Source organism: Myxocyprinus asiaticus, chromosome 3, assembly GCF_019703515.2.
Source record: "Myxocyprinus asiaticus isolate MX2 ecotype Aquarium Trade chromosome 3, UBuf_Myxa_2, whole genome shotgun sequence".
NCBI lineage: Eukaryota > Metazoa > Chordata > Actinopteri > Cypriniformes > Catostomidae > Myxocyprinus > Myxocyprinus asiaticus.
In genome coordinates, this window is record NC_059346.1 from 35,046,964 (window position 1) to 35,071,240 (window position 24,277).

Here is a 24,277-nt window from a genome sequence, read left to right on the forward strand (position 1 = left end):
TAAAATGGTTGAAAATGCAGAAGTATGGTGGCCGGAGAAGATTTTTGTAAAAATTACTATGAGAAACTTATTGATAAAGGATGATTAGCCTTAAATAATCATACATATATTTATATCATTTGAAAGCCCTAGTTCTTCTCTTCAATATGGTATATACAGTTCAGGTGTGTGATGTTATATGAATATAATATGAATTTGGATATGAATATCATATTCTGGCACAGAATGGAATTTTCGGAATTTTGGGCTCAGGCTTTAAAAGGTTAAAAGTGAAACAATCTGTCTGTAAACAATTGTTCAAAAAATTACACGTCATGCACAAAGTAGATGTCCTAAACTTGCCAAAACTATAGTATGCAAATATTAAATCTGTGGAGTGGTTAAAAAATTAGGTTTAATGTCTTCAACCTAAGTGTATGTAAACTTCTGACTTCAACTGTATGAATGGGATATAGGAGGCCTTTTGATAGATAAAAATACTGTATGGTGGTTCAGGGGTGTCCCCTGAGAATTTATAAAAATGTAAAAGTCTGGATGGACCATTTTTATATTTTCCTTCAAGTGAGAATCTACTAACAACAAACAAACAATTTACATAACAACAGTGAAGCATTAAATAGCGGTTTGCTTAATAAGGATAAACAGGCTTTCCTTGCCATCATGCCATGTCCTGACACAAACCTGGCTTAGCTGAAGCACCTTATTTACATATCAGTAGGGGTGTAACAGTTCAAATTTCTCACGGTTCGGTTTGTATCACTGTTTTAGGGTCACGGTTTCGGTACAGTTCGGTATTTGCAATGTACAGAAAAAAAAAATACTACTGCCAAATCCAAAGTAAGAATACTCCATTTGGTAACAAACACTTCAACAGGTTTGCCCTGAATAAAAATCATTGTTTTACAGTAACCATAGTTTAACTATGGTATTTGTAGTAAAAACATAGTAACCACAAAATCAACATGGTTACTGTCATGTTTACAATATATAGTATAATCATGGTTACTATATGGAAACTACAGTTCTACTGTTGTAAAACCATGGTTAATTGTATCAAACTGATTTCTTCAAAGAAAACCATGGTGACAGCAGTCATGGTTACTGCAATAGTACTATAGCAAAACCATGGTTAATTTTCATTGGGTCTTTAACTAAAAAGCCCTTTTCTCTAATTAATAAATCCACATTTTTACTTAATACCTGCACTATTATGCTACATGCGTTGACATCAAATGCATTTCAAACTCTACTGCACATACTGTATATTCAATATTCAGAAGCTGTAGGCCTACATCACTACAGAAGGAACTTGCTATTAAAATGGATATGAGGGATGTTGTGACGTGGCTCGAGTGTTTTAATCATACATGGAAATCCCACATCTTACCCCGGTGATTTCTGCGTAAATGATCATATGTCGATGTATTACCAGTATACAGCACTCATGTCAAGCGATGTCTGCAAACAGTGCCTGTTTTGTAAAGTTTTTGACCATCGCTGTTGTAATAGACAGAAAAAATGTTTCCAGACAGGAGACCTGAATAATGCAGGGGGCTTCTATATCAGTGGCTCATTTTCTCCACTTGCCATTTTCAACAACGCTTGAAGAACAGTGATGTCATCAAGTTGACCCACGTGAAACACAGGTGAAGCATATAAATTACAGATCCATTCAGGTGCATTAGCGGAGGTTGTAACTGTGCGTGTCTAGTTGACACTATTTTCTTCACAAAACCTTGTGCTCCAGATGCGTCAATAAACTTGAGGTGAACCGCGGTGCCAATGCTTCCCGAATCGTGGGTGGTGAACCGTATGGTTCGTTTTTTTACAAAGAACCATTTCACCCCTACATATCAGACAGATGAAGATAGCTTCACTTTGCTTAATTTAGCAAAAGATGCCAGTATCTGTAGCGGTGTCTCTGCTACTGTTGTTAAAATAACTGCACCTGCAACTCATATGTACAGTAAATCAGGCTTTATGCTGTGCCTCATGTCTATAGCAGGGAGAGAGGCAACGCGCGCTGAACGCTATTTATTCCCGCTCCGCACGCGTAAACACATATGTTTACACAATCACTCAGCCATGTGTCAGATAACTAGCACAAAGAATCAGAGCTTGGTCAGGATTTAATTGTCCTTTGGTCCGGATCCCGAAGGGAGTCTGCCTATTGAGTACCCCTGGTATATACTGTATATGGAGTGTCTGACATGAAAGATTTTCAATAATCTTTATAAAAGTAAAGTAGGGAACCTGTTTTGGGATCTGGCCAAAGTTGTTGATGAATCCAATGGTAGCAGTTTCTTTAAGTGGGTCATTAATGTTGTAGATGTCCACCTGGCCCTCATAGAAGAGATGGTGGAAGACATTAACAGCCTCCACTGCTGGAGGACCTTGTTGCTTATAACCAAAGATCAGGTCGATCCATTCATGCAAATGGGCGCTGACATAGTCACACTCCAATGCCTGAAAGCACACATGCATCCACAGGTTAATGAGTTTTCTGAATTTACTTCTTTAATTTTTTAAAGTAGCACTCAGTAATTTTTTTTGTTTATGCTGTGCTGACATCTAGCGCCATAGATTCTGCAATTCTCAAGAATAAAAGTTCTCCATTACTGATGCCATCGTAAATATGCACTATTCGCTGTCAGCTATGACTAATTAATTCCACGATTAAAGGTGCCCAATTACAGGGGATTATCCAGACACCGCCAGCAATAATCTGACATGACAAGAGTCTTTATCTCATGGGAGTGTGCATCATTTTAAAAATATTTTTCAAAATATACTATTTCTTTCTATTTAAAAGTTCAGCAATAAGCAAAAAAAAATAAATAAAATTAAATTAAAAATTATAATAATCACTGAGTGCACCTTTAAGGTGGAATTAAGAGAAAAGTATCAAGTAATGCACCAAACACTGCCAAGTCAAAACAGTATACAACATCGATACACAGAGTCTCTTCTACATGCTGTTGGTTTAATGAGGGTTGTAGTATTTTGATGTAAATACTTGCCTCTCTGTGAACCCTGATAAACTCCCTTGGGTCTCCTTTAGCCCATGGAGGCAGAATCACATCTCCAAGCTTGATGCCATTTTGTTTACTCCCTTTAAGAAAGATCAATTTAATTTAACAAAAAATGAGAGGCTGTATCCAGCGTAAAGATGGGTGAATCATGAACTATACAATAATAATAATAATAATAATATTTTTTTGCATTTCAGCAAGGTGATTTGGGGAAAAAATTTGTTTAATTTTAAATGTTCTTGACAAGTTTTGTTAAATTCACCCAAATGTGGCTAGTTTTCTCACCGAGATCGAAGTTGTTGGAATTGAGCAGGAACTCAGGAAGGTAGAAGAACTCTGGGATGAGCTCCTTTACATCAGCCATGTTGTGCTTGGAAGCAGAGAGCCATGCCTCTCGGACACTGTGGAACATTCGATCGGCCAGATCAAAATGTCCTCCCTGAGGGTACAAAGATGAAACTCACATTCAACCCATGACTTCAACCTCTCACTGAAACAAGCACTGGATGAACTCTAGCTGCCTTTAAATAACAACATACTGTAAGAAACAAAGGAATATCCTTCTTTTTGCATGTTTTAGCCTTGTAGAAATAGTACTGTAACTCTTGAGAAACATACACTGATGAGCCAAAACATTATGACCACTCACAGGTGAAGTGAATAACATTGATCATCTCCTAATAAGGCCACATGTCAAGGTTTGGGTAAATTAGATGGTAAACGAACAATCAGTTCTTGTAGTCAACTTGTTGAATTCAGGAGAAATGGGCAGGAGTAAAGACCTGAGCATCTTTGACTAGGGCCAAATTTTTATGACGACTGGGTCAGAGCATCTCTGAAACGGCAAGGCTTGTGGGGTGCTCCCTGTCAGCAGTGGTGAGTACCTACTGACAATAGTCCGAGGAGGAACAAACCACAAACTGGCGACATGGCGCTGGGCGCCCAATGCTCATCGATGTGCAAGGGCAACGAAGGCTATCCCGTCTGGTCCAAACCGACAGTCTGCTGTGGCACAAGTCACAGAAAATGTTAATGATGGTTACGGGAGGAATGTGTCACAACACACAGTGCATTGCACCCTGCTGCGTCAGAGTGCCCATGATGACTCCTGTCCACCGGAAGCGCCTAAAATGGGCACGTGAACGTTGGAACTGGACCTTGGAGCAATGGAAGAAGGTCGTCTGGTCCGATGAGTCCCATTTTCTTTTACATCACGTGGATGGCCGTGTACGTGTGCGCCATTTACCTGGGGAAGTGATGGCATGAGGATACACTGTGGAAAGATGACGAGCCGGTGGAGGGAATGTGATGCTCTGGGCAATGTTCTGCTGGGAAACCCTGGGTTCAACCATTCATGTGGATGTCAATTTGACACGTGCCACCAACCTAAACATCGTTACAGACCAGGTAAACCCCTTCATGGCAATGGAATTCCCTGATGGCAGTGGCCTCTTTCAGCAGGATAATGCACCCTGCCACACTGCACACTTTGTTTGGGAATGGTTTGAGGAACATGATGAAGAGTTCAAGGTGTTGCCCTGGCCTCCAAATTCCCCAGATCTCAATCCGATTGAGCATCTATGGGATGTGCTGGACCAACAAGTCCGATCTATGGCGGCTCCACCTCACTTGAAGGATCTGCTGCTAATGTCTTGGTGCCAGATACCACAGGACACATTCAGGGGTCTTGCAGAATCCATTCCTCATCATGTCGGTGCTGTTTTGGCAGCACACGGAGGACCAACAGCATATTAGGCAGGTGTTCATAATGTTTTGGCTCATCAGTGTACATATTGTCATATGTAAATAAAAGTGATTGAGTGAAAGATGCTATGCTTATTGTGCTTTTCCAGTGGTTCTGAACCCTGTTCCTGGAGCCCCGCCAACACTACACATTTTGGATATCTCCCTAATCAAACACACCTGATCAACTCATTAGCTCGTTAGTGGAGACTCTAAAGGCAGTTGCACACCGGACAAGCAGCGCCACACCGTGTCCCGGCTAGTACAGTACACACAAAAGTTACCAGGGTTTTTCCCTTCTTAAAGAATGAACAAGGCTAGAGTAAATAATATATGTCTGCTGATAATGATTTGGGTAGAATTTAATGGAAAATATTCGAGTTGCATTCTGTGGCGCGGCAGAAATTTGAGCAACCTCCGGAGTTGTAGGTGTGCACCGCCGACAGACACCGATGTGCGTACATTCATAGAAAACAACTGTTTCTAATTTTAGAATGTGCCATGTCATCTGCCAGTCATGTCTGGTGTACGACCCCCTTAAGACCCGAATTGGGTGTGTCAGAAGAGGGAGATTTACAAAATGAGCAGTGTTGGGGGGGCTCCAGGAACAGGGTTGAGAACCACTGTGCTAGTCTGTTCAAGTTTGTTTTCAATGCTCTGCGGAGGCTTTATATAGAGCATTTATTAAAACAATAAGCCACGAGGTGTTCTTAGGCATGAAGCAAAGCAGACTTGAGTGGCTTATTAAAACAGTGGCAACAGCACTATAATAAAAGACACCAATATTGAAGAGATACATTTATTATTGAGAATTATAAGAATAAACTATTTTTCCATATACAACAGATTACTATCCTAATGGAGGCTGTGTGCTCACAGGTGTGTGTGTTAATAACCATTTCACATCGGCTTCAAATGCATCTCATTCAATCAGACTTTAGAGTCATCTCTTTTATAATATAGAAAATATTTATCATCTGCATAATAATAGGTGTAAAAGGGCGACAAAAGGAGGAAGGTTGAAAAAACAAATGACAAGATTGAGGCTTTCCTCCTCCCAGCTAAGACCTCACTCACTATTATCTCAGTTGAAGGTCACACAAGTGTAGCATCTAGCTGTGTTACAATACTTGGTGTCACCAGAGATGACCAGCTTTCTTGTCATCTGCGGTTAGGGTTATGTCCTACTGTACAATGCCCCTCTCCAAAAGGAAAATACAGCCTCTCATGCCTCTCATGTTTCGCCTCATGTTGGCATGGATCTCGAAACTGGTTGCCACTCTGTATGAGAATTCAACACACTGAACCTGGCTTAAACTTTTGATATAATGCGTACACTGCAAAACCCTGATATATCCTAAAACTTGTCCATGGAAGAACTTCAATGTCTCCAGTCCACACCTGCACTAAAACTGTCCTGTGCTCATTGTCTCAAACCATCTGTGGCAAAATCCTGGTTATCTATTAGTTTAGAAGCAACATGACACTGTTTCTTTGTTTAGCATGCATTATCTATTCTTATCCACCTATGTTAGAAATTGGCATTAATGTTAATTTTGTGCTTTGTTTTATGTCCCTTACAGTATGTAAGAAAATCTCTGCTAAAGTATACTAACCTGGAGCCTGAGGAAGATCTGTGTGAATGGTTCCATTCTGACAAGATATGAGGCCACAATCATTGCAGAGGAGTAATGAGTGCCATAATGATACGCTGGAGTCTCACCTGTGACGAAATCAAAACATATTTAAAATGTTTCTGTACAACAAGTACAGCTCAAACATCTTCAACACTAGTCTTTAACTCACCATTAGGATCCTCCCAGTCTTTGAATCTTTTCTTGTACTGGATCAATCTGTCATCTGTCTGAGCTCCCATAGGTTTGGATAAGTTTCGGAATGTCTTTGGATTGTTGAGGTCCAGTTCCTGTGGAATAACTCAACATCATTAACTTTCTAAAGAAGATTAAATCTCAGATTGCAAAACTGGATCCATCAAAGGAAGAGAATGACACTGAACTAGCACCAATACTCGTAAATGTAAATGTAAAAGTACTGACAGCTACGGACAGAGGATCTGACTTTAGAAACACTAATTATTGTATGCAGTAATTATTGTATGGAAGAGACAATGACACATCTGTACCTCAGAGTCAAAGTCTGCCAGGATCCATGGAAAGACTGGATACTGCATCAGGTCATTATATGACCTGCCGGCCAATGTGTTGAGATGCATCAGATACTGGAAGTTACTGATTTCTCCTCTCTGCAAAAAAAGGAGTCTTTCGTGAGCAACACCACAAAAACAAACAAACAAACAAAAAAAGTACTTTACTGGAAAGAGACCGTACCTCCCATCTTTGGGTTACTGACTTCTCACCGACCAATGTACTGAGAAGGCCAGACCTATTAACAAAGAAACAGGCATAATCAAATTTAACTTGACCCCTAAATACTTAATGACCCTGTAAATATTATGACTTGTTATATTTGGGGAACTTACCCCTGTTCCACACTGGTGTTGGGACGTTGTCCAGAAACTGACTCTGAACTGTCGGCTAGTGAGGGAACAACTGCCAGGAATCTAGAAAACAAGATTTCGCTTTTAATCGCCTTGAAAAGAAATTCTGGGACAGTTTGGTAATGTGTTATGTTAAGAGACATCTGTGTTCATTCTACCTCTGATAGACTTTGTTCCGGACTCCCTTTTGGAAAGCCAATAGGTAATTTCTCCCATCTCCGGAAAACACTTCTACTGCCATTGGCTATGAGGAAGACAGCACATGATAATTTTATCAGTCTTACATGAAAGTGGACTCATGTTTTATATGGGTGCAATTAGGTAATTAACTGAGCCGAATGATTCATTTTCACACCTGAAGCAGGTAGCGACGTTTGTGAACCTCTCTGATGTCTTCATAAGCAAAGATGCTGTAGGTTCGTTTAAGCTGACTCTTACTTTGCCGGGCCCCTCGAGGGATGATTGGCTCATCCATACTGAAAACATCACAAAAAAAGCAGCCTAAAGATCCAGTTTAATCACTAGAGAAACACAAATTCTGAAATGTTTTAATAATAATAATAATAATAAAAATAAAATAAATATATATATATATATATATATATATATATATATATATATATATATATATATATATATAAAATCAGGGGAGCAAGCACAGAAAAAGGTTGCTCCATTGTCAACAAAAGACAACAAATTAAAGTTAAATTAGTTTTTATTTTTTACATTATGGTAAAACAAAATCAGAATTCAGGTCCACAAATAACGAGTATTGTTTTTATATAAATTGGGTCTTTTAAGTAACTACAGACTTCTTTCCACTTTTTATATAGTTTAAACTCTTACTTTGCAGGTAGTGTCTCAATGTCTCTTATCTCTCTGGTGACAGTCATGGTGAAGCCATCAATCACGTAGAAATGTTCTTTCCCAAATAAGAGCAGTCCTTCACTGGTGTCCAGACCCTGAACTCGAGCACAGCGGTACATGTGCTGGATCTTTCATAAAACACATGGGAAACACATTGCAGTAGACCGTTCATACTAATCAGTCTAAATTCTCTGCACCATAAAGTAAACAGCATAATCATCCAACCAGACTGATATTACTAAATACTTCTTTCATAACAATGGGAGATAGTCTAATCCCTATTAGAATTAAATCAATTAGAATTGTGTTGAAGTGTGAAAAGGATGTTGATAAGAAAGAGGTGGAGCTGTTTAGGGCTGCAGACCTTTTCTCCCTCCTCCAGCAGGCGGAGCAGTGAGGTGTTATCAGTTTTCTGCTCCTCGTCCATAGCTCCTGACTCCAGCAACTCCTGCAGCTGGTCTTGACTGTCCTCATCAGCCCCATCTGCTGTGGAACGGGACCGCTTTAAGGGAGCCTTCACCAGACCTAAAACACCACACAGATAGTCAGCTGTTTACATGTTCTGATAGACACACAAACATCATTACAAAGCTATGCTTAAAGCTCTTTATTTTTAAAAGTTTATAGAATTTTCCTTCACAAGTGACTTGGTAGTGGGTGTCAGTCTTTTGAACAATGACAGACATCACTGTATTGATAATACATATTGACAATACACTGTATTTGTCTTCGATCTGAAATTATCTCGACTAATACATTACTGTATGTTTAAGAATGACCTCAAAGTTTTTTATTCAACAGTTCCTTGCAGTTTTCAGCAACCAGTAAGAATTTTACAGAATTCCACCCATTTTGGGAACATAACCAAACTGGAATTACATCAGTTGGCATTCTTTCGGTTGTGTTTTCACTGTGATACATATCATAGAGAGCACCATCATGTTAAAATGACCTTTGACTCTTGCAATGGTGTCCTCTCCATGTTCAGGCTCGTGTTGTGTTGTCTCTCCCTCTGTGTTCTGCTCTATAGAGTGCTGGTACATCCCCGGGTTCCCTGACAGCAGCCGCATATAATACTCCTTACTGTCATAGCTGATTGCTCGTCGGTAACGCACTGGTTTCTGAAAGAATTGAAATATAACAAGAAAAATGCAAAAAAATAAAATAAATTACAATTCAAATGATTAATTCAGAAGGAAAGTCTCCCTTTAACACATTTCTTGGATTTAAATGGATCCTAATGAAAACCGTAATAGTGAAAAATACAATCTTGCAAGTGAGAAACAGGCAGAGAAATCCAGTCAGATGCATGCAAACACTTTAGGCTCGGCACAACCTCATGTGCCACAAAATTCTTAAAGGTTCCCACAGTAATTTTTTTTCCCTAATTTAAAAAGTTTTAAGTCTAAAGAAATGAATAGTAATTTTTGAAACATGTATAAAATCATGACCACTCATGTGAGATGAAGAGTTCAGTCATATCAATAACCTTATAAAAGCTCTTTTATTCTACAGTTGAATGCAGAAGTTTACATACACTTAGGTTGAAGTCATTAAAACTCATTTTTTAACCACTCCACAGATTTCATATTAGAAAACTATAGTTTTGGCAAGTCGTTTAGGACATCTACTTTGTGCATAACATGAGTAATTTTTCCAACAATTGTTTACAGACAGATTATTTCACTTTTAATTGACTATATCACAATTCCAGTGACTCAGAAGTTTACCTACACTAAGTTAACTGTGCCTTTAAGCAGCTTGGAAAATTCCAGAAAATGATGTCAAGCCTTTATTCAATTAGCTAATTAGATTCTGACAGGCTAATTGGAGTCAACTGGAGGAGTACCTGTGGATGTATTTTAAGGCCTACCTTCAAACTCAGTACCTCTTTGCTTGACACCGTGGGAAAATCAAAAGAAATCAGCCAAGACCTCAGAAAAAAACAAAACAAATTGTGGACCTCCACAAGTCTGGTTCATCCTTGGGAGCAATTTTCAAATGCCTGAAGGTACCATGTTCATCTGTACAAACAATAGTATGCAAGTATAAACACCACGGCACCATGCAGTCATCATACCGCTCAGGAAGGACATGCATTCAGTCTCCAAGAGATGAACGTAGTTTGGTGCGAAAAGTGCAAATCAATCCCAGAACAACAGCAAAGGACCTTGTGACCCTGTCCTGTCTTATTTTTCATTGCAGGATGAACCGGTGGATTTATCCAGCGTACCGTTGGCATACCATAACTTGAAAGAGGTTTTCAGCAGGTCCCACGCCACGACCCTTCCTCCTCATCGCCCGTACGACTGTGCTATTGAATTGCTCCCTCGCACTTCTCCTCCTCGGGGATGGCTATATTCGCTCTCGGCTCCAAAGAGGGAGGCCATGAACAGGTATATCAATGATTCTCTGGCAGCCGGTCTCATCAGCACTTCCTCTTCGCCGGCAGGGGTGGGGTTCTTCTTTGTGGAGAAGGACGGCTCGCTTAGACCTTGCATAGATTATCGGGCGCTGAATGACATCACAGTGAAGAATCATTATCTGCTGATGTCCTCAGCTTTTGAACTCAGAGACATGGTTGACCATTTTGTGTTTGTCTATTTAGATGATATTCTGATCTTCTCCCAGAATATCCAGGAACATGTTCAGCACGTCAGGCATGTGCTTCAGCGGCTGCTAGATAATCAACTGTTTGTCAAGGCGGAGAAGTGTGCTTTTCATGCACAGTCAATTCCGTTCCTGGGGTTCATCATTTCGTCCGAGGGAGTGCGCATGAACCCTGTCAAGGTCAGAGCCATCTCCGATTGGCCAACCCCAGATTCTTGCAAGGCTTTGCAGAGGTTTCTGGGGTTCACTAATTTCTATCGTAGGTTTATTTGTAATTACAACCTACTCGCCGTGCCTCTGATGGATCTCACTTCCACCCGCACTGACTTTTGTTGGTCCCTGCGGGCCGAGGCCGTGTTTTCTAAATTAAAGAAGTGGTTTTCTTCTGTGCCTATTCTAATAACTCCCGACCTACATATCAGTTTGTGGTGGAGGTGGATAAGTCAGAGGTTGGTATTGGAGCGGCCTTGTCGGGACGAGAAGACGCATCCGTGCACCTTTTTTTCACACCACTTAACACGAGCTGAACGGAACTACGAAGTCAGTAACAGAGAATTGCTGTCTGTCCGGCTGGCTTTGGGTGAGTAGCGTCATTGGTTAGAGTGTTCGGTGATACCTTTCGTGGTATGAACTGATCATAAGAACCTAGAGTACAGGGGGGCCTGGGTAGCTCAGCAAGTAAAGCCGCTGACTACCACCCCTGGAGTCGCGAGTTCAAATCCAGGGTGTGCTGAGTGACTCCAGCCAGGTCTCCTAAGCAACCAAATTGGCCCGGTTGCTAGGGAGGGTAGAGTCACATGGAGTAACCTCCTCGTGGTCGCTATAATGTAGTACTCGCTCTCTGTGGGGCGTGTGGTGAGTTGTGCGTGGATGCCGTGGAGAATAGCGTGAAGCCACCACACGCGCTAAGTCTCCGCGGTAACGCGCTCAACAAGCCACGTGATAAGATACGTGGATTGGCGGTCTCAGATGTGGAGGCAACTGAGATTCGTCCTCCACTACCCCGATTGAGGCGAGTCACTATGCCACCACGTGGACTTAGAGCACATTGGGAATTCCAAATTGGGGAGAAAAGGGGAGGGGAAAAAAAAGAAAATAGAAAGAACCCAGAGTACATTCGTAGCGGCAAACGTCTTAAGTCTAGACAGGCTTGCTGGGCACTATTTTTCACCCGTTTTAATTTTATCCTTTCATATCGCCCGGGCTCTACAAACATCAAGCCCGACTCTTTGTCTCGATGTTTCAAGGTCAAGACCTCTCTCATCCCACCGGATAACATTCTACTCGCCACTCGGGTTGTGGGCATGGTATTCTGGGAGGTGGAGGCTAAAGTCTATGCTGCGCTACGAAACACAGCGTCTCCTGCTATGTGTCCAGTGAGTCAGTTGTTTGTTCTGCGATCAGTTTGGATGCACTTCCTACAATGGGGCCACTCATCCAATGTTGCTTGTCATCCAGGGGCGACTCGCACCCAGATGCTCATACGGACTGGCGCTCTTGTTATGAGGTCTGCGGACCGGCCTAAACCCCCAGCTTACGTGTGTGGTCAGAAGGTTTGGATGTCCTCTACAGACATTCCTCTCCGACTCCCCTCACGTAAGCTGGGTCCCAAGTTTATTGGGCCGTTTCCCATCACCAAGGTCATTAGTTTGGTGCCTCAAATGCATCCACCCCGTTTTTCATGTTTCCAAGGTCAAACCTGTTTTAATTTCCAATTTACACCCCACCACACCCATCCCGCTTCCTCCACATCTCTGGCGTATACGGTCAAGATTTTGATTGACGTCAGGCGGAGGGGCAGAGTTTTCCAGTACCTGATTGACTGGGAGGGTTATGGACCTGAGGAGAGATGTTGGGTCCCGGCCCGTGACATCCTGGACTGCGCCCTCATAGATCAGTTTCACCTCCGGCAAGTTAATTCTGCGTAAATCTACACTTTAATGGAGGATTCCTCACAAATCTTCTCCTGACTTCCACAATGCATACACTCACCTACGAACACACTCTACATAGAGGATTCCTCACAGATCTGCTCACTGCACGGACACAGCACACATAGATCGACAAACTCCCATCACCTTTATACTTATAATTTATTGTAAATAAATCCTTTGAACTGTTCCTCTGCTTTTTGGTCTCTTTGTCTCCTTGTGACAGAGCACCTCATGGGGGCAGCCATGTTATGATTACATGACCAGCCAAATACTACTCGCTTAATCTCAGTAACTTGCCCTGTTATTGGACACTTTCATTTATAGATTAAATTAATCCTGGCTTACTGTGCATAGTGGATTTCTACAATGGCTTTGGCAACTGAAAACCACTGTGTTTGAATGATGCAGCATCCAAGACACTAGGTATCAGTGTAAGCCAATGTAAGTCACTTCGACATACTTAAAAAACAATTACTTAGTGCACCTTTAAGTGAAACCCACACAGGCATGCACACACCTGTAACGGCAGTGGATAACTGGTGAAAAAAGCACCTAAAATACACACTTCCCCTTATATGGAACCTAAACCCTTGATATTGGAAAGAAACAGTTCTTGGACAAGTTGTTTGTCAACTACCCATTAAACCAGATAGCAGACTGCCTCAACTTTAAAATGTGAGAAACATGAGGATTTCAGGTTTTACTCAACCATTTACAGGAGTGACTATTAAAATATCTAAAAGGTCTAATATAGCATAATTAACAATATAAAATCCTTAATTAAAGCGTGTATTTATGCGCAGCTAGGACCAACCTGACATAGCAACAACGGCTCAACTAATCGTGTGAGTTTGGGGTAGGACTACATATTTGAAACTTGTTTGAAAACTTCAGAAAATTCCATTTGGTTCCACTAGTGCCGCAGAAATTACATGTCACCTTTTACAAATACCAAAAGAAATATCTATTCTATTAGTCTGTTGTAACAATGATAGGCAACGCTCTTGCCTGTCACAGAATATTGTTCAACTTTATATAGAGTATATGGATTATAAAGGATTTTTCTAGAGATGTATGAAATATATTTAAAAGGAATGAGAGCAGAAGAAACAACTGCAACCAGCATTCCAAGAGCTGTGCAGAGGGATAAATCCACTCGGTGAGACAAACACATCAAGAAAAATAAGCTTTAGGTCTGAGACTTTCAGAGGTTGAGCATTTAGTAAAGGGGTGTTCACACTAGGCTGTGAGAGCACAAATTTTTTTCGTACAACTCAACAGACCAGGATATGATGTCACGTGTGAGGACTTCTTGTATACTTCAAGTAAATAATACATCAAAAATAAATAACATTATATTGTAAATGTTAAAAAATATATTGTCTACTCACTTTCCTGCAACAATAAAACACACAGCTTTAAAATCTTTGTACTGAGCCGAGAGGTCAGCTTGTGACGTTTCGATCTTTTATTGGTCAAGTGTCCTTTCATCGTACGAATTCACAGTTCAGAGTTCAGCAAGCTTGAACTTTGGTACGCAGTGCCACACAAAAATTGCATTTCCAGTCTCCCATGTTCAGATGCATTTTCTTGCTTTGGTTAATGGGGTAAAATATAAATTAAGCCAATTATGTGTACTGTATATGGAATTTTCTTTCATTCAAAAGGGTTCTCACACACATTTACAGTAGACTAATGAATTTCAATGGTTTTCCAGTTATTCATGATTACTGAATAATATTTAAGTGAATGTACTTGCAAAAACAATATCAAAATGATAAAATATTTTATAGTTGAGCATAGCCTGTAAAATGAATTTGCTATATAAATATGATTTCCCCACAAGATTTTAATTTATTTCCTTGACTTTTCCAGGCCTGAAAATCACAATTTTTAAATTGATATTTACAGATTTTCTATGACTGTGGGTCACCTGATCCAGTGTTCAAGGTTTGTGAAGGGAATATGTTTCAAAACAATGCCTTTGGAAAGCTGGCTGTGGCTGACTATCTTTTGGTTTTAGTTCATTTCAATCCACTTCAACATTTAAATCCAAATACAGACTTACCTGGGACAAAACTACACTAACTGTATATATTCAAACTCAAAATTACAAAAAATGAAAGGGGAAAGGAAGAAAAAATGACTTGCACTAACCTGAGTGCTAGCATTGGGCTCGGGATCAGGGACATAGGGATAGTGAATGTAAAACATGTCGTTCCGAACCATCTTTTTCCTCATTCTGCAGGGTCCCTCAGTCATGTCCAACTGAAATTTGTCAAGGTGCGAGCCAATAGGGGGCCCCCAGAGGCCTCTCTCCCTAAGCAGCTCATATTCAATCCCTGCCCATTCATCCATAACATACTTCAATGCATTCTGCTGCCTCTGTGAAAAAACGATATACAGTATATTTGGAGCAAAATTAATTTTTGGTGTTTTGTTGAAAAAATTTAACAACTGAGCTTAAACAACTGAGGCTGAGAATTATTATTGTTTTGATTCAGTATATCCAATAGACCAATTTTCACTTTAGGTGCAGGTTACCTCTTGATACTCCTTGTACTGCATTGCCACCAAGTCTCTAACCACAGCAATGTGCGTAAACATCCACTGGAAGGCTTCCTGTGCACAGTTAAAACAGAACACTTTTATAGAACAAATAAACGCTGTCTGTGCAAGACATATCAGTTTTTTGATCTGGTTTAGGTACCTGAGCAGAGAGGTTGTTCTTGTTCATTCCGCTTTCCCTCTTGCTGCGACGGGAACCGGTCAGTTTGGACAGACCAAAGCCACTGCTGACTCGAGAGAGTTTGGACTGATTCACTGGAGCAACAGTCTCACCTCTGCTGATGCATTTCTTCTCATGGACTAGAGGAAGAACAGAGGTTTGAAACAGTATGACAAATGATCTGAGTATGGGGACAGTAGTGAAAATCTTTAAAGGTGAAGCATGTCAATCTGGTGAATTGTGTCAGATTGGGCCAGACATAAACACACTGGGTCAACCAATGGTGTGAGTTTTGGGCGGGACTACCTGCTTGTCCGACCAATGAAAACGGGGAGTGTTTGAAATGTGTTTTCATAATTTTGCAATTCCATTGTATGCCTCTAGTGGTGCAGAAACTATACACTTCACCTTTAACAAGCACTTGCAACAAGAATAAAATAAGCACAGAGTGACAAAAAAGGAGACAGGATTGAGTGTGTGAGCCGCAAACAGCTCAAATTAAACTGTCAGGTATGTGGGACAATGTGTTGGACATATGAAGTGAACATTTGAGTGTGTGTGTTTTTCTCACCTAGGTGATTCTGCCAGCTTTTGGCAGCAGGTTCCTCCAGAGCAGGTCGGGCAGTGGCGATGTCCACGTGTCCTCTGTCATTGACAGGTAGAGACACTTTAAATATGTCCTCCAGCATTTGCCTTTTACTGTGCATGAGCTCGGTCCACACACGATTCACTGCCTTAAGCAGCAACTGACGACCTGACAAACACATCCCAAAAAGGTTTAGAAAGACTCAATAACGTTCAAAATGAAGTAATGGATGTATGAAGGTTTGTTAAGAGTTTGAGGCATTAAATATCTACACTTTAATCCTACACCACAGATTATTATTATTATTATTTTTGCAAAATTCTTAGGAGGAAAACTGAACAACAACCTTCACTAACATCCTGGCTCTGAACATTGTCCGAATCATTCTCAGAAGGAACTGCGACATGCCAGGTAGTCATTCTGGCCTCTGCCTCCAGACCAAAGCCCTCCACACTACTGTAACAGAAGATCAGAGTATTCCGATTATATACAAGAGCAATGACTAAGGGGAATATTATCAGTTAATAACAACTTAAATGTGGGTCTTTTCCTCAAACAAAGCAATCATCATATGGACTACTTTTATGATACTTTTATTGTTCTTTTTTGGAGCTTAGCTTTTATATCACCATCCACTTTTGTTTTATGTAAAAAGCTGCTTGGACATTATGTTTCAAGGAAGAAAGAAAATAGTGTGATGACAAAATTTTTTGGGTGAATTTTTCCTGAACCATTCATGTACGAAGTATGGCAAGTGCAGGTTACATAACATCATCTGAAGATATTCATTCAGTAAGTCAATTATATGAGTCCAAATTCCAGGTGACAAGCAGCATTTACTATCATTTCAGCACATCATCAGGCACTCAAAATCAAGGCTATTGATCTTCCTGCATCAGCAGAGCACAGACGCTCAGTTTACCATTCTGTTCACCGTCTCTGTGCTGCTCTCATTTCACAGTCTCTCTGAAGCCAGCGTTCTGAGTCAGCCTGGATACAGAGCCATGACAACGCAAGCCTTCCCCTCAAATCTCATAGTGACTCACACATATATAACAGCAAAGTAATTTAGAGAGGTGCGCACACACAAACATTGCTGAGATTGAGAATTTTTTTGTTATTTCTTAACAAGCATACTATATAATAGCTCATGTATAACATCTATCTATCATCCATCCATCCACCCACAGTATCCATCCATCAATCCAGAGTGTCCATCCATACATCCATCCATCTATCTTTTGTATCTATCCATTAATTCATTGTATCCATCCATCCATCCATCCATTCATAGTATCCATCCATCCACCGACCCATCTATCTATCCATCCATAGTATCTGCCATTTATAGTATCCATCCACCCATAGTATTCATCCATTCATTGTATCCATCCATCCATCCATCTATCCATCCACAGTATCCATCCATTCATGTATCCATCCATCCACCTACCTATATAATCATAAGCCCTTGATTTAATCTAAAGTGCCTGAAAACATTTCCACTTCTTTGTCACTCTCACCTCCCTGTGTGCAGGTTGATTAAGCAGTGAGCCAGGCAGGCCACAAACTCCTGGTCGTGGTTGCCAGGTCCCAGCACAAGGTTTCGGTTTACTGTCAGCACACGCAGTGAATCTAGCAGTGTCACCTGTTGCGGGACCGTTTTGTGTGGTCTGGAGAGCTGGTAGAGGATCGTTCGGTTCAGACAATGGTAAATTGAGTCCAAAGACAAACCCTGAGCTCGCCGTTTGGACTGTTGTGGGAAAAAATAAAAAATGAGGGAAAGCATAAAAAGGGAGAAAAGAGGATTTGTTGAGAAACCAGCACTGGCATAAGTCACATGGGAATGCAACTTTAAGTCTCTCTTGGGAATGTGCAAAAGAGAGAGAGTGTAGCGATTGTATAACTAACAAAAATATTTACAGTAGTAACAGGATAATTTTAGAATACCTCTACGTGGCGGCCATCACACAATTGTGGTTTTGTTGCTTCTATAGATAAGTTAACTGGAACAATTAATTAATTTTGGAACAAGGTATATAATGTATAATGTTATGTAATTCCAACAGATTTTAATTTTGTCATCTCTCCATGAAAATGCTCATACAACAAATAAACTAAATAATTTGATACACTGTTTACATGTTTGTGTAAACATAGACATCCACTTAAAGCTGCTTTGTATGAAACTATGGAATTTTGCATCAATTATGATAAACTAGTCAGGATATATAGTCAAAACATGTTCAAGCAAGACTTTATATTGCCTTTATTTTCTATCAATTTTCCATTTCCCCTTATAATTCTTAAGAGATGTTTTTGGATTGGGGACAAGTGTAGTTGTCTTGATGGTTGAATGTGGTGTGAAAGCATGATTGTAGGTTACCTGGGCAACCCCTGGTATGAGGTCGCAGGACTGCCCTCACCTGGGTGATTAGTTGAACTATAAAATCCACCACTAGCTTGGACTCTTTGTTGAACATGCCCTGCCACAACTTATCCACCACACGCTGGGTGAAGTAGAAGACGTTATTGACCAGGACATTGTAACTTCCTCCAGTTGATATTGGCAATGATGCCTCCTCACCTGTTGGAGGAAAGACCCACACACAGGTAAGATTCGCACCGAAGGACTTAATTATCTGAGAGATCATAATAACTTATGGAAACTTACAATAATAGGACATTTTGTAGAAAACAAGTGGTCATCTTATAGCTTCAGGGGAACACAGCGACAGTTAAAGGAGTTGTTTACTCTCGCTTATGTTGCTCATGGCACTTCCATACGTTTGATGTCAAAAAAGTTCTTGCGTGTTTCGTGACCAATTGTCATTAGCCTAATTTCCATCCACTTTTCACGCTATTTTGTTATCGACAAAGTGAAAATGCGTAAAACATTTTTTGTAAAATTTGCCGTCTTCTGCCTGTTTCCATTCAAATGGCCTTTTATCAATAAAAATGGTGTGCGTTATGACGTCATGCCTAAAAAAACTCTGTCGCGTAAGTTTTGGTTTATCGCAAAATAAATCTGCCCTTAAGCCGTTTCCATACAGAAATGTGTGTTCATCACTAATTCGCCTCCCAGATGTTCCTAATTTTTTCATCTGAAGTTTTGGTAAAAAGGGGAGAGTATTGAGACAATTCACTGAAATTAGGCAGCTTACTGTCATTTTAATTTCACAAATAAATGCAATCAGAAGACAGAAATGCAATCAAAAGGGAACTGTTGCCATTCTGATAGGACTGTAATATTGTTCCTGATGTTGCGTCTATCGCAGGTTGCCACCGGTTCCGACCCGAAAGCGAATCGTCATGATACTGTTCAAGCTGGCAACCTGCACCAAGTAGTGGAGGAAACTTTCGGTCTTAGTATAAGGACCATCCATCAATGTGTATATGCTGTGTGCACAGCTATTAAAGAAAAACTGATGTGGTGTAATATCAGGGTTTGCATAAGATACATTCCTGATATTCAATAGGCTATTTTGAACAATCATCAAAAGGATTGCCATCACAACTGCATTATGTCCCGCAACTTTTAAAACCAACTGAACTTGATCATCATCTAAAATTAATTTTAGTGTCATAATGCAATTTATATTTTCTGAAGAAGCTCAGCAAATGCGATCTGAGGTAGAGGGTTAGATTTAAAATATTTTAAAATGTTCAAAAGCTCATTTTCTGAAAGTGAACTCAGCATTGGACAAATAATTCTGATTGTTTATAGTCTTGAAAAAAGTGTAGAACATTCTGCTGACTTTTTTCATCCACAGATCAGGGTAAGGCTAATTTAAGTTTGTGTACAGAAAAGGCATATATAGGTCTAAAAAAAATTTTTTTTTCATTTGGTAATTTATTTAATTGAATACAGGGAATTTTGCAGGCATTTTTTCAAAAGCTTAACAATAATTTAATAAAATTGGCTATATGTTAGTTTTTCAAAAAAGCACACAAGTTTTTCTCCTAGTATTGTGTATTTATTTTTAATTTAAAACCTCTTTGTGCACAGAAATTTTATGTTTTTTGTATTGTGGGCTAATTCCGTGACTGCTGTCTATTATTTTGAATGGTGTGGAAAAACAACTTTAATAAATAAACGGATGTCTATCATGATTAATCGCAAACAGTGGCCATTCATTTGTTCTCTGTGCACCTGTCGATGTGCATGATACGAGATATTTGTGTTGGTACTCCTGGAAGTGTCATGTTTGCAGCATCAGATCTGTGCTATGGCGTTAAGATCAATCCATAATCACTCACAATAAATTGGCTTTCAAGGATGTATACCTTGTGGTCATGATTAACACAGGCTAACGATTGGGGTGAATTCTGTCATGTGACACTACATTTTTGGGTTAAAGACAATTTTCTCAACAAAAAGTGTTTCCAAACCAGTTTTTCACAACATCTGAAGTATCGACATAGAGTTTATGCGCTAGAGTTAAACGGAAAAATATTATGTCAACATTTGTGAAATTTTAGCGATAATTTGCATTTCCATCAGCTTTATTTTGATGCACTAAAACTTTTTCGCAAAAAATCCTTGGATGGAATCGTAGTTATTGATGTCAAGCATATTTCAATGTATGCAAGCGCAAATGATTTTCAGTTAATAATGACTTCAGTGAATAAAGTTATTTCAGTCTATTTCTCAAAGAAAGCTATATTATGACTTCATAAGACTAGTAATATATTGCATTAGTAGTATGGCCTACTTTTATGGTGTTTTTTTTTATTATTTATTTTATTTTAAAGCTTGACAGTCCCAGTCTCATTTCACTTTTATTGTATGGAAAAGAGCAGACAGGACAATCTGTACTAGTGGTCAACCGACAGTTAATTTTCCTAATACTGATAACCAAGGAGGTGGAAAAGGCAGACAACAGATTAATTGGCCGATAGTTTTTATTTTATTTTATCGATTTATATACATATAAAATATTTCTTAGTCTTTCCTTACTATGACAGGCACAGAGATTGAGGCTACAAGAGTCCAAAATGAATAAAATCCCAAAAGCTGTTTAGAAAAATCCCAATACTAACCAAAAACAACAACAACAACAAAAAAAGATTTGGTGCAGAATGCTGTATTTTTAACTAGAAACAAGCCTGAAATACACTGGAGACTTGGCTCTGTTACAAGGCTCTATAAGCAAGTATTTACCAAATTAAGTTTTTTTATAGCCTATATGTGTCACCATAATGAGGTTTATTTATTTATTTATTTATTTTTGTGATTTATTTTTTATTTTTATTGTTTATATGATATATTATATAATATTTATATGATTTAAATAATTATTAATTCATCTATTAAACAAAGAAAAGCAAAACATATACAAACAGAATCAATATTTAACCCTCACTATTGCCACCCCACCCCCCCCAATCCCAGCCTGACCCCCAACAACACCCCAGTGGTCACATAATTATAGACACACAAACAAACAAAAAAACAAAACAAACAAATAATATATATATATATATATATATATATATATATATATATATATATATATATATATATATACACAATAATCACACATCCACTACACCTCGCTCACCACTGTCCCTCCCCGAGAGCCCTCCAAAAAAGCCATATATTTGCCCCATTTCCCCACAAACAAGTCTAAATTCCCAAGTCTTCTGGATGACCTCTCTTCTAAAGCTGCCACCCTGCCCATCTCCGAACTTCACTCCAGCTGACTACCAACCCCTTAAAATTATCTGTCTGGCGATCATAACACCAGTTAGGACCCAGTTTTTTATGTGCTTATTCTCCATATTAATGACCGCCCCATCACCTAAAATACATAGTCTGGGGCAAAATAAAAATAAAACAATGCCTCACACATAAAACTCTGAATCTTCAACCAAAATTCTTGGATCTTAACACATCCCCAAAAGACATGGGTTGTGTCTCCATCTTCTGATTGACATCGCCAGCAGGTGGGTGTGTCTTTAAGACCAAGCCTATACAATCTAGAGGGGATCCAATAGACTCTATGTAAAATCTTGAATTGCATAAGGCGCACCCTTGCATCTCTAGGTGCAGACTTGATGTTATTTAGAATCCTAGCCCACACTCCCTCCTCCAATACAAGTTTAAATCTTTCTCCCATAATCTCCTAAGAGAAGTTGAAGTTCTGTCCCCCAGACTCTGAATTAGCAGGGAGTAATACACTGATGCCTCATGACCTTTTCCAAAAGCAGTAATCACCACTCCCAGAGTATCTGCTGCTTTAGGGGGGTGTAAACTACTCCCAAAAACAGTACAGAGCAGGTGGCACAGCTGTAAATACCTTTAGAACTGAGATCTGGGCATTCTCATATAGGTCACCGAGTGTAGTAATCCCCCTCCCGATCCACTCTGACCAGAAAAAAGGGGACTTGTTAATATATAATTTGGGATTCAGCCATATGCTCAAGGCAACATTTAAATAAATGTCTGAATTAAACACTCTGGACAATTTTGTCCACACTGAGTGCAAATGCGAGACAACGGGGTGTAACTTAACTTCTCCAGTTAGTTTGATAGAAAGGCTTTGTGCAATGGCAAAATAGGGGCCAGAACTTCCTGTTCAAAACAAAACCAGGGAGGGGCTGTCTCAGGTGGAAGAGACCAATGAGCCAAATGTATGAGACCAAATGCATAATAATAAAACAAAATCTTGGGTAGGCCTAGCCCACCTTTGTCAATCAGCCTATGTAACTTATTGAAATGTAATCTGGGACGCTTACCATTCCAAATGAAGGACTTTGCTATACTATCAAATTGCTTGAAATAAGAGAGAAGGACATCTACAGGGAGAGACTGCAACAGGTAGTTAAATTTTGGAATACAATTCATTTTAATAACATTAACCTTCCCAATCATAGATAAATGTAATGAAGCCCACCTGCCCACATCGCTCGAAACCTTTTTTATTAAGGGGTCAAAATTAACTAACTAAATCAGACAAATTTGCTGGGAATAAAATGCCCAAATACTTCATGCCCTGTTTGGGCCACTGAAAGGCGCCTGGCTGAAAAGCCATTACTGGGCGGTACGCTGTCAGAGCCAAAGCTTCAGATTTAGACCAATTGACTCTGTAACCTGAGAACTTGGAAAAGGAATTAATAATTCTGTGGAGGCAAGGCATAGATCTAGTGGGGTCTTTGCATGATACATTGACTGCATTTATACAATGTCGGCGTTAACTAGCTGACCAGCCTTATCAATAGCTGTTAGCTAAATTTGGTGGATGATGACAGTAGCTGTTTATAAAATAGACTGTACATTATAAATATGTTGACACAATTCAATATTGATGTGATTCCATCACAACTGTCATTTTGATATATTGATGCGCTATTGTTTTATAATAATAGAATGTATATATTTTTTGTATAACTAAGTTATGTTACACTAATGAATGTGTCTTTTTGCATTATCTTGAACATTTTCTAGCATTCATTTCATGTGATATTGTAGTTTAGCTAAAATGACATCGATCAATCCTTATGGCACTATATTTCACATGCTTTGTAGTTATGTAAGCTTACCTGTCCAACAACAAGAATGCCAATTCAGGGTCGGTTTTGATCCCCAAAACCGAACGAAGTTCCCTCCAGGAATCAAATGCCCTGCCGATGTTCACTCTAGTTTCCCCTCGACCATGTTCCCGCTTAGCCAGATGGGATTCAGTAGATAAATGTTTTTTGGCTTACTCTGAGTTTGTGTATGAGTCGGTGTTGTGCGGGGAGCCGGACGTTTGATGGATTCCATCTCTAAGATTATGTTACCTAGTGTTGCAGTTTGTTGTTGCTGTTGAATAGCGGAAGAGAAGTGATTACTGAGGCAAGGCTCTCGGGAACGCACATAAATGTCACATCCTTTGGATTTTCCCGGCAAAAGCGACCGCTCCGTTCACATGAAAATTAGTCTACAGACTTTAATAGGCAACCTAGGAAGTCTGGGAAGGGCTCATTTTTTAAGTTGCGTTACAAGCCGTTCACACATTGGCAAAAAAAAGACGAACATTACATGAAAATTGTTACATATTGCACCTTTAGGTATCAGACTGATCCGGGTTTGTGTCATGGTTGGCAGAAGCTTTCCATTCTTTAATGATTCCGTATAAACTTCTAGCAAAAGTGGAGCAAGTTCTGTAGCATAAGATCTAAAAAATTAAGCAGCAAAGCCATCTGGCCCCGGAGCATTGCCTGTAGGCAAGGCCTTAATTACCTCGCCAAGCTCCTCCAAGGTTATCTCAGAAT

At 39.6% G+C, this 24,277-nt stretch overlaps 1 protein-coding gene across 3 annotated transcripts in view; it reads right to left on the reverse strand.

Annotated features, from left to right (window-relative positions):
• Positions 1-24,277, reverse strand: part of LOC127429329 (WD repeat and FYVE domain-containing protein 3-like) — a 134,238-nt gene that overhangs the window by 19,957 nt on the left and 90,004 nt on the right. For all 3 annotated transcript variants that reach the window (XM_051678313.1, XM_051678304.1, XM_051678295.1), the window contains 20 exons: positions 18,445-18,605; positions 17,542-17,771; positions 16,365-16,474; positions 16,004-16,186; positions 15,415-15,572; positions 15,249-15,326; positions 14,862-15,089; positions 9,113-9,281; positions 8,525-8,685; positions 8,140-8,288; positions 7,649-7,769; positions 7,452-7,537; positions 7,276-7,356; positions 7,124-7,178; positions 6,919-7,038; positions 6,582-6,699; positions 6,392-6,498; positions 3,318-3,471; positions 3,021-3,112; positions 2,254-2,466 (listed from right to left, as the gene is read on the reverse strand). In XM_051678313.1, the coding sequence (XP_051534273.1) occupies positions 2,254-2,466; positions 3,021-3,112; positions 3,318-3,471; positions 6,392-6,498; positions 6,582-6,699; positions 6,919-7,038; positions 7,124-7,178; positions 7,276-7,356; positions 7,452-7,537; positions 7,649-7,769; positions 8,140-8,288; positions 8,525-8,685; positions 9,113-9,281; positions 14,862-15,089; positions 15,249-15,326; positions 15,415-15,572; positions 16,004-16,186; positions 16,365-16,474; positions 17,542-17,771; positions 18,445-18,605 (2,774 nt within the window). The remainder of the gene's footprint in view (positions 1-2,253; positions 2,467-3,020; positions 3,113-3,317; positions 3,472-6,391; positions 6,499-6,581; positions 6,700-6,918; positions 7,039-7,123; positions 7,179-7,275; positions 7,357-7,451; positions 7,538-7,648; positions 7,770-8,139; positions 8,289-8,524; positions 8,686-9,112; positions 9,282-14,861; positions 15,090-15,248; positions 15,327-15,414; positions 15,573-16,003; positions 16,187-16,364; positions 16,475-17,541; positions 17,772-18,444; positions 18,606-24,277) is intronic.